This window comes from Eptatretus burgeri, chromosome 9 (genome assembly GCF_056783735.1).
Source record: "Eptatretus burgeri isolate ZD-2024b chromosome 9, Ebu_testis_v1, whole genome shotgun sequence".
Lineage (NCBI taxonomy): Eukaryota > Metazoa > Chordata > Myxini > Myxiniformes > Myxinidae > Eptatretus > Eptatretus burgeri.
In genome coordinates this window covers 5,610,378-5,622,877 of record NC_140969.1, presented here as the reverse complement: position 1 = coordinate 5,622,877, position 12,500 = coordinate 5,610,378, and the positions used below count along the sequence as shown (strand labels likewise).

The 12,500-nt window shown below is 46.5% G+C and overlaps 1 protein-coding gene across 2 annotated transcripts in view; it reads right to left on the bottom strand.

Moving 5' to 3' along the window:
• EXOC4 (exocyst complex component 4) overlaps positions 1 to 12,500 on the bottom strand; it is a 324,065-nt gene that overhangs the window by 97,672 nt on the left and 213,893 nt on the right. For both annotated transcript variants that reach the window (XM_085893972.1, XM_085893973.1), the window contains exon 9: positions 6,444 to 6,540. In XM_085893972.1, the coding sequence (XP_085750098.1) occupies positions 6,444 to 6,540 (97 nt within the window). The remainder of the gene's footprint in view (positions 1 to 6,443; positions 6,541 to 12,500) is intronic.

The following is a 12,500-nucleotide window of genomic DNA, read 5'->3' as shown; positions in this document are numbered from 1 at the left end:
TCGCTCCAGTTCACGGCCAATAACGGCAGATCGATCGTTGTTCGAGGCGGCTGATGTTGTCTTGCAGCGTGCGCACATTGCAGGCACAGAAATTTAACGTCTTGATGTTACATTTCTTAAGCTTCTTGATGTTTATAAAGTTATTTTTATTTGATGTATGTCGACCGGAGAAATGGATAACCAACCTGCCATGGTAGGCAGGTAAGCCTTAGTGGAGCAAGCTTTCGTTGGGGAACCTTTTATATTCCCTTCTCCATGTGGAGAGAGCAGTCAGGTCAAGTCAGGTGTGGAAGCATGCGCCAGAGCAGCGCGTCACTGTGTCCACTTTCCGCCAGTACTTCAAGGGGCCTCCGTCTGGCCATCACCCAGGCAGATGCCTGGCCCATCCTCATCTCCTTGAGATGCCGAAAAACCTGATGCAACCACAAGGCACGTGGTCGGTCCATTAGCCTCCTTCATTCACGAGACTCCCTCGCTAAGAGAATCTGGTGAGCAGGATCAGCGTCAGGAAAACGAGCCACATGTCCTATGCAGCCGCAGCTGATGCTCACGGACTATGTAGGTAACAAATCTCATTTGAGTCTCTCTCAGCAACCACTCGTTGGACACAAAGTCCGACCAGCGAGAGACAAGGATTCTCCGAAGAGACCTGGTACCAAAGGAATTAAGTCTCCGTCTCAGATCCCTGGTCAGAGTCCAAGTTTCACATCCATAAAGCAAGACTGGAAGCACAAACGACCTGAAGACTCGGAATTTCGTCATCCCGCACAGGTAGCGGCAGCGCCACACCCCATGATCCAGGGAATCCATGACTCCCCAGGCCCGACCCAGAAGTCTGTTGACCTCTGGCTCACAGCCAGCAGAGACATAAATATCACTGCCAAGATAAGTGAATCTCTCGGTGACCTCAACATCCTCATCACAAACAGGCACAGACAGGAAAGCAGCATCCAAGATGTCATTGAAAGCCTGGATCTTAGTTTTGACCCAGGAAACCAATAATCCAAGTGGCTCTGACTCCTCATTCAGCACCTCGATGGCCCCCAAAAGGATATCTAACGTCTCCACAACGATGACTGCATCATCTGTGAAATCAAGGTCAGAGATCGTGACATTCCCAAGCGATGCACCGCAGCTTGATCTCTCCGACATCCTCCCTAGAATCCAGTCCATACAAGTGCTGAAAGTGTGGGGGCCAGTACACACCCCTGACAAACTCCAGTAACAACTGGAAATAAGTCAGAGATGGTACCACCACATTTCACAGCACTCTCAGTGCCAGAGTATAGTTCAGACAACAGATTGATCAGTTTTGGTGGCACCCCATGAAGACCAACAATCCTCCAGAGTGTATACCGATTCACTGAATCGAACGCTTTGCAGAGATCAGCATAGGCTGCAAGCAGCCCCTGCCGAAACTCTCGTCTGCGTTCGGTGAAGATACGAATAGCAAGGACACGGTCAATCGTTGACCTCTTTGGTGTAAAGCCTGACTGCTTTGGACGCTGATGCTCAAGCAGATGATGGCGCACCCTATCAAGAATTATCCAAGCAAAGACCTTGCCCGGCACTGAGAGCAGCGTCACCCCTCGGTAGTTGTTGCAGTCTTGGCGATCACCCTTGCCTTTCCAGAGAGGGATGACAATGCCCCTCTTCCAGTCAGTTGGGATGATGCCTGTATTTCAGGCAGAGCACAGAACTGCATGCAACGACATGAATGCAGAATTTCCACCAGCCTTGAGAAGTTCAGCATGGATGCCACAGATCCCTGGAGCTTTACCCTATTTCAACCGGTTCACCGCAGCCTGTGTTTCTACAAACGAAGGTGGGCCACAGTTGATTGGAGGGACAGCAACAGGGATTGTAACACCTCTGATATCCAACTCGACAGCTGGTGGATCAGCCTGGTACAACCGCTCAAAGTAACCGGCCCAGCGGGCCTTCACTTCAGACTCCTCTGCCAAGAGCCTACCACCCTCCGCTCTACCTGCAATACACCGAGGGACGGGCTTGGACAAACGCAATGCGTGAATTCCCCTGTAAGCAGGACGAGAATCACTTGGCCACAGGTGATGCTCTACCCCCTCAAAGATTCTTCACACATGGGCTTCCATGTCCACCCTTAGCGCACGTACAGTTTTACGCCTCAGCTCCCTGAACAGCTCAGCTCTGCCATTCAACCTGGCCCTGCGACTCTGGTCAATGGTATCGAGTGTCCCTTGGGAAACAAAATTCTTCTTCGCCCTACGTTGACTTCCAAGACATCCACCAGCAACATCAAGGATGGTGGTCTTGAAGGCACTCCACCACTCTTCAGGATCTCCCAAAGCACCCAGACCCCCAAAATTTCCACTCAGCCTGTTTGCAAACTCCTCATCCACTCTCTCATCCTTGAGCTTGCCAACATCCAGCCTAGGGTGGGATGGTACCATTCTCCTGGATTTAAGGTGCAACTTAACAGTTGCTCCAACAAGCCAATGGTCAGTATTGAGGAACTCAGCACTCTGGTAGACCCTGCAGTTCTGGATCATCCTCCAACGACCATCAACGAGCACATGGTCAATCTCCTTTGCCACACCGCCAGCGTTGGAATACCAAGTCCAGCGATGAGCTTGTGGGTGCTGAAACCATGAACCAGCCAGCCTAAGTCCATTAAATCTTGCAAAGTCAAAGAACTTGGTGCTATTCTGTGTCACAGTTGCAGAGCCATGGGGACCAACACATGTCTCATAACCATCCCTATCAGTTCCAGTCGAAGCATTGAAATCTCCCAAGACGAGGAGGGTATCTCACCTGGGGTACTGATGAACCACAGACTCGAGCATGGCATAAAATGCATCCTTCACGGTGAGATCACTCGCCTCAGTCAGAGCATATACAGAGACCAGAGAAATGACACCCAAGGAGTGACGCATCCCTCGTCTCATAATACGCTCGTTGACCGGTGTTACCTCAATTATCATTTGGGTCAGCTTATTGGACACAGCTATAGCATCTCCTTGGGCATTGTAACCATCAGAGCGACCAGACCGAGTAGGTGTAACCACCCGCCATGATCTCGCCGCAATCCAGTCTCCGAACCTCAGAGAGTGCTGCAATACCGATGTCCAAACGCTTGAGCTCAGATGATAACAGAGACAGGTGATCATCCTCTCTTAGGGATGGGATATTTCAGGCACCCACCCGAAGGGACCGCCTCAGATTAAGCCAAGGAGACCGCCGTCTGGTGGACAACACCTCAGTGCCACCCCGACAAACGCTGCCAAAATTTGACTGGGTAAGGTTACCTTGTGGTTTCCCTCCTATTATCAAAGATTGGGGTTCCTGAAGGCTTTGCCCCAATCTCTTCATCCAGTGAGCTGCCCTGCAAAGGGAAGCTGTACAGGAGGTACTCCCACGGAGTGGGTTTTCAGATAATTTTTATGCTTCAAGAACGTTTTGCGGAATGAAGGGTTTTACGGTGGCCGGAGTGCAAATCCTGCCACCAACCTCCTAATAAGTAGTAACCCAACTGCAGGAGAACGTCCACAGACACAGTGGGGCACTAGATATGGATGGCCGTTGGCTCATAAGGAGCTCCTCCGCCCTTTCACAGGTTTTGTTTTTAATCCTGCTGGGTGTCCATATCCAAAAAACCTCCTCACCAAGAAACCAGGTGGGGGAGACGGTTTTGTCGCCAACAATCCGATCATGGAACAGGTTAGTACAGGTTTACATGATACCTGTAGCAAGTTACAGATATGATCTGGCCTGACCTGACATCTATCTGGCCTGAGAGAGCAGTTTTACCCCTAAAGAGGGCTGCTCTGGCACCCAAGCAGGATACGAATGTCATTTTTGCTCCTGGTCAGTGACGAAACGACCATAACACTTGGACCACCCAACGTGTGGACTCGTGATTAAGGACTCCCAGCAGCATCAACTGCCTATCCCCGACATCACTCTTCCTTCGCTGTAGGATTTCGGATGAAATGGGTGGTGAATAGGTGAGCGAGTGCCAATGAAGTGAAAAAGAACCTGCACAAAGAAGCGATTAACATGGTAGAGGTGTTTGCCATTCCTCTCCCACTCTCTATTCCTATGAGCATTGATGGTTGCAGGTGCAGTGAATGCAGACTGGCCATAGGCGTAGCAGACTGGCCAGGTAGTCGGTATGATGACGGCTGCCATTGATATCCATAATGGATACAGGAGTCTTCAGATTCTGCACAGTGGTGCTAAAATTGGTGCCATCACAGACATTCATGGGCATACTTATCCGTGATGTAGCGCTGTCCAGGCTGACCAACAGTTGCAGTTTGATATCTGAGTGCCCTTCTCATTGCCTTAGCCTGAAGAGGCTTCCCCCACAAGGCAGTGGGGATCCGTTACCCTGGACAAGGGGCCCATACCAAGTTCTGTCAGCTGGAGCCAGCTGAGCCTGACATTCGCATAGGGCAGGGATGTCACTAACTGAGGTAGCTGAAAAACAGCTACCCTGCTACCCAAAACATAATAGTGACACATATGTGATATTGTTGTGGGCCGGGTATCGGTGGCGAGCACGACCGCTAGATGGAGCAGTAGAGTCGGCTCCACCGAACACCCAGAATCTAGATCGTACCTTTCTGATAACTCCGAAGGTACGGGTCCCTTACAGAACCATGAATCGTCAATAAGTCAACCGCGTGGGACAGGGTTATTTGCCAAACTTCAAAATACCGAGAGGCCCACGTGGCGAGCTACCGAGGAATTCACACCCTCGACGGAGCGCGAACGGGACGAGCCGTTACCGTGCTTGACCCGTGCGTAACCCGAGCGGATGGTTACCGAGGTCCCGTCGGTCCAAATGCACAACTTACCCTCACTATTTATCAACACGCACCGTGCTAAACCAATGAAAGAAACACAAAAACGAGCTGAAACATTCAACAAAATGGATATTTATTTACAATTGGGGGGAGGGAACACACAAGGAGCAGAGTTAAACTGACAAAAAGAAATGCAAGTATGTACAAGGCACTTAAACAATTCTACTTGAAGACGGGCCCACAGACACACACGCACACACAAATACCCAAAAGAAGTGATGGCCGCGGCCTTTATTCGGCCCTTCAGCTCAGGAGGGAAGGTGAGCCGAAGGGGAGAACCTGTCTCGCACTTCCCCACCTCGTGCGGTTTTCGATGATCCGGTTCGGCGGGACTCGAACCCGCAACACAATGCAATGACGGATGCCAGCTGGCACGAAAGTGAACCAGACAGAACGCCGGCAGGCAAGACGAGACGTCCAGGCGACGAGGCTAACAAGGCGACCAGGCGACGAGGATCACAGGCGACCAGGCGACAAGGCTCACAAGGCGACCAGGCGACACAACCTTGACGTTCTCCAGACAGAACGCCCCGAACACTTTGTCTCGCGAACGCTCCTGCCACGAGCACACCGTCTCTCCAACGCTGGTCCAGACGACCACACTTTCTCCTCAGGAGGGAGGGGCTTCTTCTCCTGGCCACTCGCTTCCTCATTGGTCGGACCCATCGAACGATTCCCTGGCCGTCCTCCATTGGACAGGCCCACAGTTAGTGGGTCAACTCCCACCCTTCTGGGCGGAGTCCCGATCGGAGGAGTTTGTGGCACCGCCCACCTCCTCGCCTTCGGCCACGTGCGTAATGGCGATGGTGTCGAGTCGGAAACGGGGCAGGTGAGACGCCCGCTCCTTGCTGATTGGCCAAAGAGGGACACCATCTCTTTGTTAGACTCCACCCATGTGCGCGCTTGCTGGCGAGCGCGCGAAGAATGCCGCGAGCAGAGTGTTGTCGTGTGAAAGTGAAGGTGGCGTTGTTGTCGTTGATGTAAAAATCCTAACTATCAAAATAACTCCGCATCACATGAACATTTAATTCCCATTAGACAAGGGATGGGACCCTAACTAGAAACACGTACTTACCAATATAACTGTTCTTCAAGGACCTGAATGTTGAGTGCAGTAAGCTTCCAAATCCGTAACAATATTACATTTTAATTACTTTGCACCTATCTCAAACACTCGAGTTATACAAAGGATCGATTAACCCCTAGAAGTCATTTCCACAACAATTCCATTAAAATATCTGGTGCTGCAGGGAAAGTTTGGTAAAAGGTGAATTTATAAAACAACCCTTTTCTTTAAAAATGTTAACATCAGTGTTTTGAATATATTATACAATTTAACGCTTCAATGGTGGCTGGGAAAAGGGTCATGAGAGAATTGTGAAAAATAATTGCAGGTATTCAAAACGTTGATTTTCCCAAATTTTAATTGCTATTTATGCACAACTGCTTGATTTGTTACGCTCAACAAATACACCATGTAATGCAAACGTTAAATAATCACATCTGATGTTGAATGTTTTAAAAGTCATAATCCCAATGTCCATGGAATGACCCATTTGTGGGAGAGTTGGGGGGAAGGCGAGGAAGCAATACCTCGTCAGAGGGCGGAAGATCACAGTGATGTTGCGTGGTCGTGGCTTGCACACAAATTGCATGGTACCCCCTTCCATGAGGGTGTCATCAGCACCTCCTGCAAAGGCAACTCTCATTGAAATTCGCACCTGTGTATGTTGTAAAAAAAAAAAAAAAAACAACCTGTAAACTCCTATAGAAAGGAACGAGTGTTCAAAACTTAGATAAACAGCAGTCTCGTCATCGTCATAATCAGCATCATCATCATCATTATGAGGGTGGGAGGATAAGATGGAGGGACGAAGTAGCAGAACCAATTTTGCTTAATTTGAAGTCAAAAAATGATTCCAAAACAATTCAGACAAGATGAACACATTTGACAGACAATGATAATAACAATAACAATATTATTCATTTTAATCAGGTCGAACGCGTTGCCTTCCTCAAAAGTGATACTCTGCAGCATTTGACAGGGATTTGTTATCTTGAAGACCACACTGAGTGGACGTGTTCAATGCAACGGACGAATACCAGCACCCAGAGCTTCCAGACAAAACATCCAGCGTGAAGCAGCACGGACCAGAATAAAACATTTCCCTTAATGCCGTGATAACCATGAATGTGAGCTACAGCCGGGATCGGCGCATCCTGCTTCTTGATCAATAAGAGGTGCTTGCAACGCAGCAATGTATGGAATCACTTTAACGGGCTTGGAGTGCAGCTGTGAATAAAATTAAACACATTATTTAGCTCTCCAGTTTGGCAGAGTTCATGTAAATAATTCCACGAACATGCACAAGGCCAAATAAACCAAATAAATAACATTTTAAATGTTCTCTTATGTATATTTTTTTAAGTGCATAAAACATTTTAAATCTGAAATCAACCATTCCGATGAAACTACTCAAAGAAACAACAGATGTAATCAACAGAACGTTGATCAACGCATGGTATGTTCACCACCGTGGGAAGAAAGGAGGAGATGAGATTTCAGGCATTAAGCGTTCAATCGGAGAGGACGACAGATTGTCATCGTTTCCCCAAGGCGGTTAGCATACTTCGATCAACATTCCGTCCATTTCACCCATTGTTCTTGCTACCTCTCCGCCAACTCACAGCAACACTCACTTTCACAATGAAGACTGGTTTTTCCATTCCATTCAAAGAAAGTTGCGTTCGTTTTTACGTCAGCGAGGGCAAAACAAAACTCGATATGCCGCTGCTATTCGAGTCTGAACGGAGGAAACCCTAATTGGTAAAAAATTTCACAGATGCGGAACTGCGCACAACAAGCGGAGCATACCCAAAGCAATTGTTGCTGCTGCTGACGGTTTAGGACTTACTATCAAAATGCACTAACGATACAGGACCAAGCAATGAAACTTATGCACAACAAACTTTCAGAAATGCATACATGTAAACAGAAAACTCATGAATCTTCAAAAACCCTTCCGAAACAAGAAACCAAGTCACAAATTGGAAAGAAGAGGAAGCGGAGCAGCGGCACAATGTTCCGCAGATGGCCATGGCGAACAGGGCTGGCAGTCGATGGCTGAACTGGCCTGGAGCGAGGCGCTTCCGTTTGACCGTCATAGACGTCGCGTCTTCACGGACAAGTTTCAAACTTCTCTGTGCCAGAAGCAAGTCGAGCCCAAAGAAAGTTCGGTGATCTCAATGGCATGGCAGAACCGCAAGGGAGATGTCATGATGTTATCCATATATGCTACGTTGTGACAACCATGACACATCGAGGTTAAAGACTTCAAATCCCACTGCTGGTCAATTCCACTCTTTCCTCCAGTTTCAAGCAAGTGGTGCACCACCATCTCATGTCACCTCACCATCACTTCTTGCAATCTTTTTTACCCCCATTAACATGACCCAAACTAACACGACCTATTTCCTGCCGGTACGCAAAAAAAACCATGATAACTGCAGGTAAATGGAATCAGTCAGCTTGAAGGATGGTCAAAATTTTTTGAGACTACAGGATGGAGGGTGGGTGGAATCAAAATATTTATTAAGCATGAAGACCAAGTCGAGAAACTAATCACAAAACTTACACTGCTCTTTCGGTCACCAAATAATTTGACGGATGCTAATAATCAGGAAAGAGGCAACAAAATACACCACAAATATCGCACTAAAATGGCACTCGGTCGAGCACATACCTATGCCAGGCTGAACAGTTTAGTTTTGAACCCTACTGAAAGGCTGGATCTGCAGCCAGACCTTAACCAAAATCTAATCGGCTTGTTCTCGTCACTTAGGCCGACTCAATTCATCCACCAAGTTCCGTCCATATTCATGCACAACGTTCTGAAATATCGTGCTATATAATTGTCTTTGGGCCCATCTCTCAATAGTGAAGAATCACTGAAAAGATTATAAAATTCTCGTATCTGGATCTTCAACAAAATTTAACCAATTTGTCCATGTGATGCTCCCAACATGTCCACCAAGTTTCGGCCGAATCCGGACACAACTTTTTGAGATATCCTGTCTTACAAACAAGCAGACAAACAAACGGGGGTAAAAACAAAACTTCCGTCCACCTATGGTGGCGGAGGTAACAAGTCACCAGGCTCGAAGCTATCGTTTCAATTCTCCTCTCACTCGGCACCGAGTCATCCATATTGACTATATGCAGTGAACCCAAAGCAAAGTGGCTACATGATGCTGATTTGAAAAGGTGAAGTTCCCGACTGATCCACCAGTAATATATAAATAATCAGTGAACAAAAGAAATAAAAAATAAATGCACGAGTCTGACCCTGGGTCGAAATAAAAAGGAGCATATGGAAATGATGATGAATGCTAAGTCCGCACGAGCCAAGGACGGCCAATTCACTACTGGCAATGTGAAACTGCGATTACAGTCCAACCATCTACATTACTGATCAAGTGCCTTCTGGATCCATCGGACCAAACTACACAGCAGGAACCTCATGGAATTACATGTCAGATGGAAAAGAACAACGAGCTGTCATTTTCAATCACCAGTGCTTCCACACCATCCAACCGCAGTGGGAGAAGTTCCTTCTCTTTTCCTTCCCGTGTTAAATAGACTGCCGATCATGGATGCTCAATACGAACACACCACAGATGCAACGACCAAGTACGACGTCACCCAAACACCTGTGAATTCGTGCAGGAGGGGGAGGAAACCTCCATCCGTGGGGTACAGTTGATGTCAAGTATTAGCAATGTTCAAACGTTCAGCATGCCAAGCCGATTTTGAACTCTGTCATATATATTCACAAAAATCAAATTGAGGTTGATACAAAAAATTTAACTTTGGGAATTATTGTACACAAATCATTATGCGTTTGTGTTGTCGAAAATGGCAGTCAGCAGAGTCCACAGCACTGAGCCGTTGTTTCAATTGTAAGCTACATACCTTTAAAACGTGCTCCGCTCCGTACGAATCTAACGGAAACAGGCCGTTAGTTCCTCTCTTCGCCCCACCCCAGCAAAGATCCATTCAAGATTACTATCTCCTTCACTCTAAGTTATCAACATCAAATCAAAAGAATTACTTTTTGTTCTTGTTGAAAAGATTAATTGTTAAGCCGTTCATTTCATGAACATCAATTCCGCCACTACGACCCTCCCCCCCCCCCCAATATTTCTGTCTTAATGTTGGCTTCTGGTGGCAATCGGAAAGAAGCCAAAGGACATATAGCTTGACGTGCACCTGCTACTTTGCCAACTCGATGAACAATCCCTTTTGTTCCTTGTATCTCCTTTGCTTTCATCTTACAAAGTTGAGGCTCGCATTGAAGCAAAGACCAACATACCCCGTGGAAACGATTTTTGGTTTCACATTTTATTAATAATTTTCCTGTTTGAATATTATAGAATGGCAAAACAATCAATTTCCTTTTGTGCTGCCATTGTATTGTCCATTTATTCTTTTCTCTGTTGCTCTGTTTATTCTTCATCGATACTTTTCACAATGTCACATCTGCAAATTATATTTACAGACAACACCATCCCCCACCCCTCCCCCAACTAAATTTTAAATTATGAAATCACCATGACCTAAAAATAAGCTCAGTGCACGAAATGCTACTTCATGTCTTCCTCCTTGTAGCAAAACAATGTAAATTATGGAAACAAGACCCAAACGGTGAGGGAGCGACGAGCGGTTGTTGGGCAGAGCGAGCACGAGCAGCGCAAGGAAAGCAGACTGCTGATTATTTCTGGGACGTACTTGCTTCTGCAATTTAACTCAACAGCCAAGGTTTACCAGATCAGTCAGTTGAGCCAAGATAGGTCAAGCTCTAAGGGCGATACGAAATTTCCAATGTAGCGGGAAGATGTAAAGGAGACAAGAGAAGAAAATTAAAATAGCAAGGACCTCAGTCACCGACAGAGCTGCATATAATGAATCATAATTCCACTTCACGGATGCAATGTAAAGGCGATGGAAAGGACAGGGGGTAGGAATAATGCACGTTGCGTGGATATCCCACCATCACAATGATGCTCATTCAACATTGCTCACAATTGCAGCTTTCGGCAAATTTCAATTTCAAGGAAGGCTTGCGTACAGGGAATCTCAGCAGGTTAAAAGATGCAAAAATATATTGTGAGCATCCTCCTTCGCGTACACCGTTCACGTTATCTCCAAGGAGGCTTGTGTTTCTGGCCTTTACTTCGATGAAGCTAAAAAATTTAACAGGATGTTAGGCAGAATCGATCGTTACATTGGTCCAAATTTAGTGTTGAGTAAAGTGCAGTGCACTTGCACGTGCGAATGACCGGGCCTAGCTTCAAGACGGAACAAAGAGTACTTTGCAAATATCTAATCCAAAAGCATTAAAGACCTCTTATAATATGCAGGGAGCTTTCTCAGTTTGCCAAGGTCCATCCCATCATAGTCGGTATGAGAAAGCAAGGCAAAATCTAATCCTTCAAAAGGAAGGCTCATCACACTACTGATAAAGAACCCGCAAAAACGTATCTCCTCACGCGCAGGACACTTTGGAGTGAAGCTCTTGCTGCCTCGAAAGTATGCCATTACAGACCCATTAAACTTTCATGGACGATTACGAAAAAGCTGCTGAAGGTTAAACATCTGCATTTAAAAAAAGAAACTCCTCTCTGGCAGTGGGTGGAGCTACCTTCCCAGAGCAGCACCATCCTAGGCCATTACAGGGTGATCCATATTTAAATCCCTGTTTTAAATATATAAATACTCTGTTTTTATTACCGTTAGAGCATTTTTTTTTAATTTGAAAGCTCCTTTATTGCCATTAAATGTTCTTTCCATCTTTGCTTTCAGATGGATCCATCATGGCTGAGAGATTAACTGTTGCGCAAAGAGTGTGAATTTCTCCACAGTATGAGGTTTAGAAGTCTGCCGTCAATTCGGATTCAGACCTGGTCACTCTGCTTCAACTCTCCCAACAATGGTGGAGGCACTCAATGTCAGACATACGAGATCAGGGCCGTCTCTCTGGACGTATATTGAGCTTTTGATACAGTCTGGCATCCTACCTTGCTCTCCAAAATGTCTGCCTATGGAATCCAAGGCCAACTCCACTCTTGGATTACCGTCCTGATTTCCTCCACTCTCGTAGACAACGTGTGCCTCTCAACGGAACCCTGTCATGTCTTCTCCCTGACAAGGCTGGAGTACCCCAAAGTAGTTTTCTCGGCCCAATATTATTCCTAATCCTCATCAATGATCTCACCGACTCTCTGAGAAATCCTCTTTATCTCTTTGTCAGAAGGACGAGCGATGTCAGGGCAGAGTGGAGTTATCATCAGACAGGCAGCAGCCTCTTCCCTCTCCTCAGACCTTGACAAAATCACAAACTGGTCAAGCACAATTTTGTTGATGTATCCATATTGTCTACCATTTGCGGTTTCCCTTACCCCTCATCGTTACCTGCATCCCTTGTCTGTCTCCTTCTACGTTCACCCTCCACCTTACTGTTGGTGTCTCCCCTTTATCCTGCTGTTCCCTTTGTTATGTTGTGTCCTGATTTATTCTGTGTAATCGCTCTTCCATGAACTGAGACCATGTAAAAAAAGATAAAAAAAACCCCATAATAATATAACATTTTA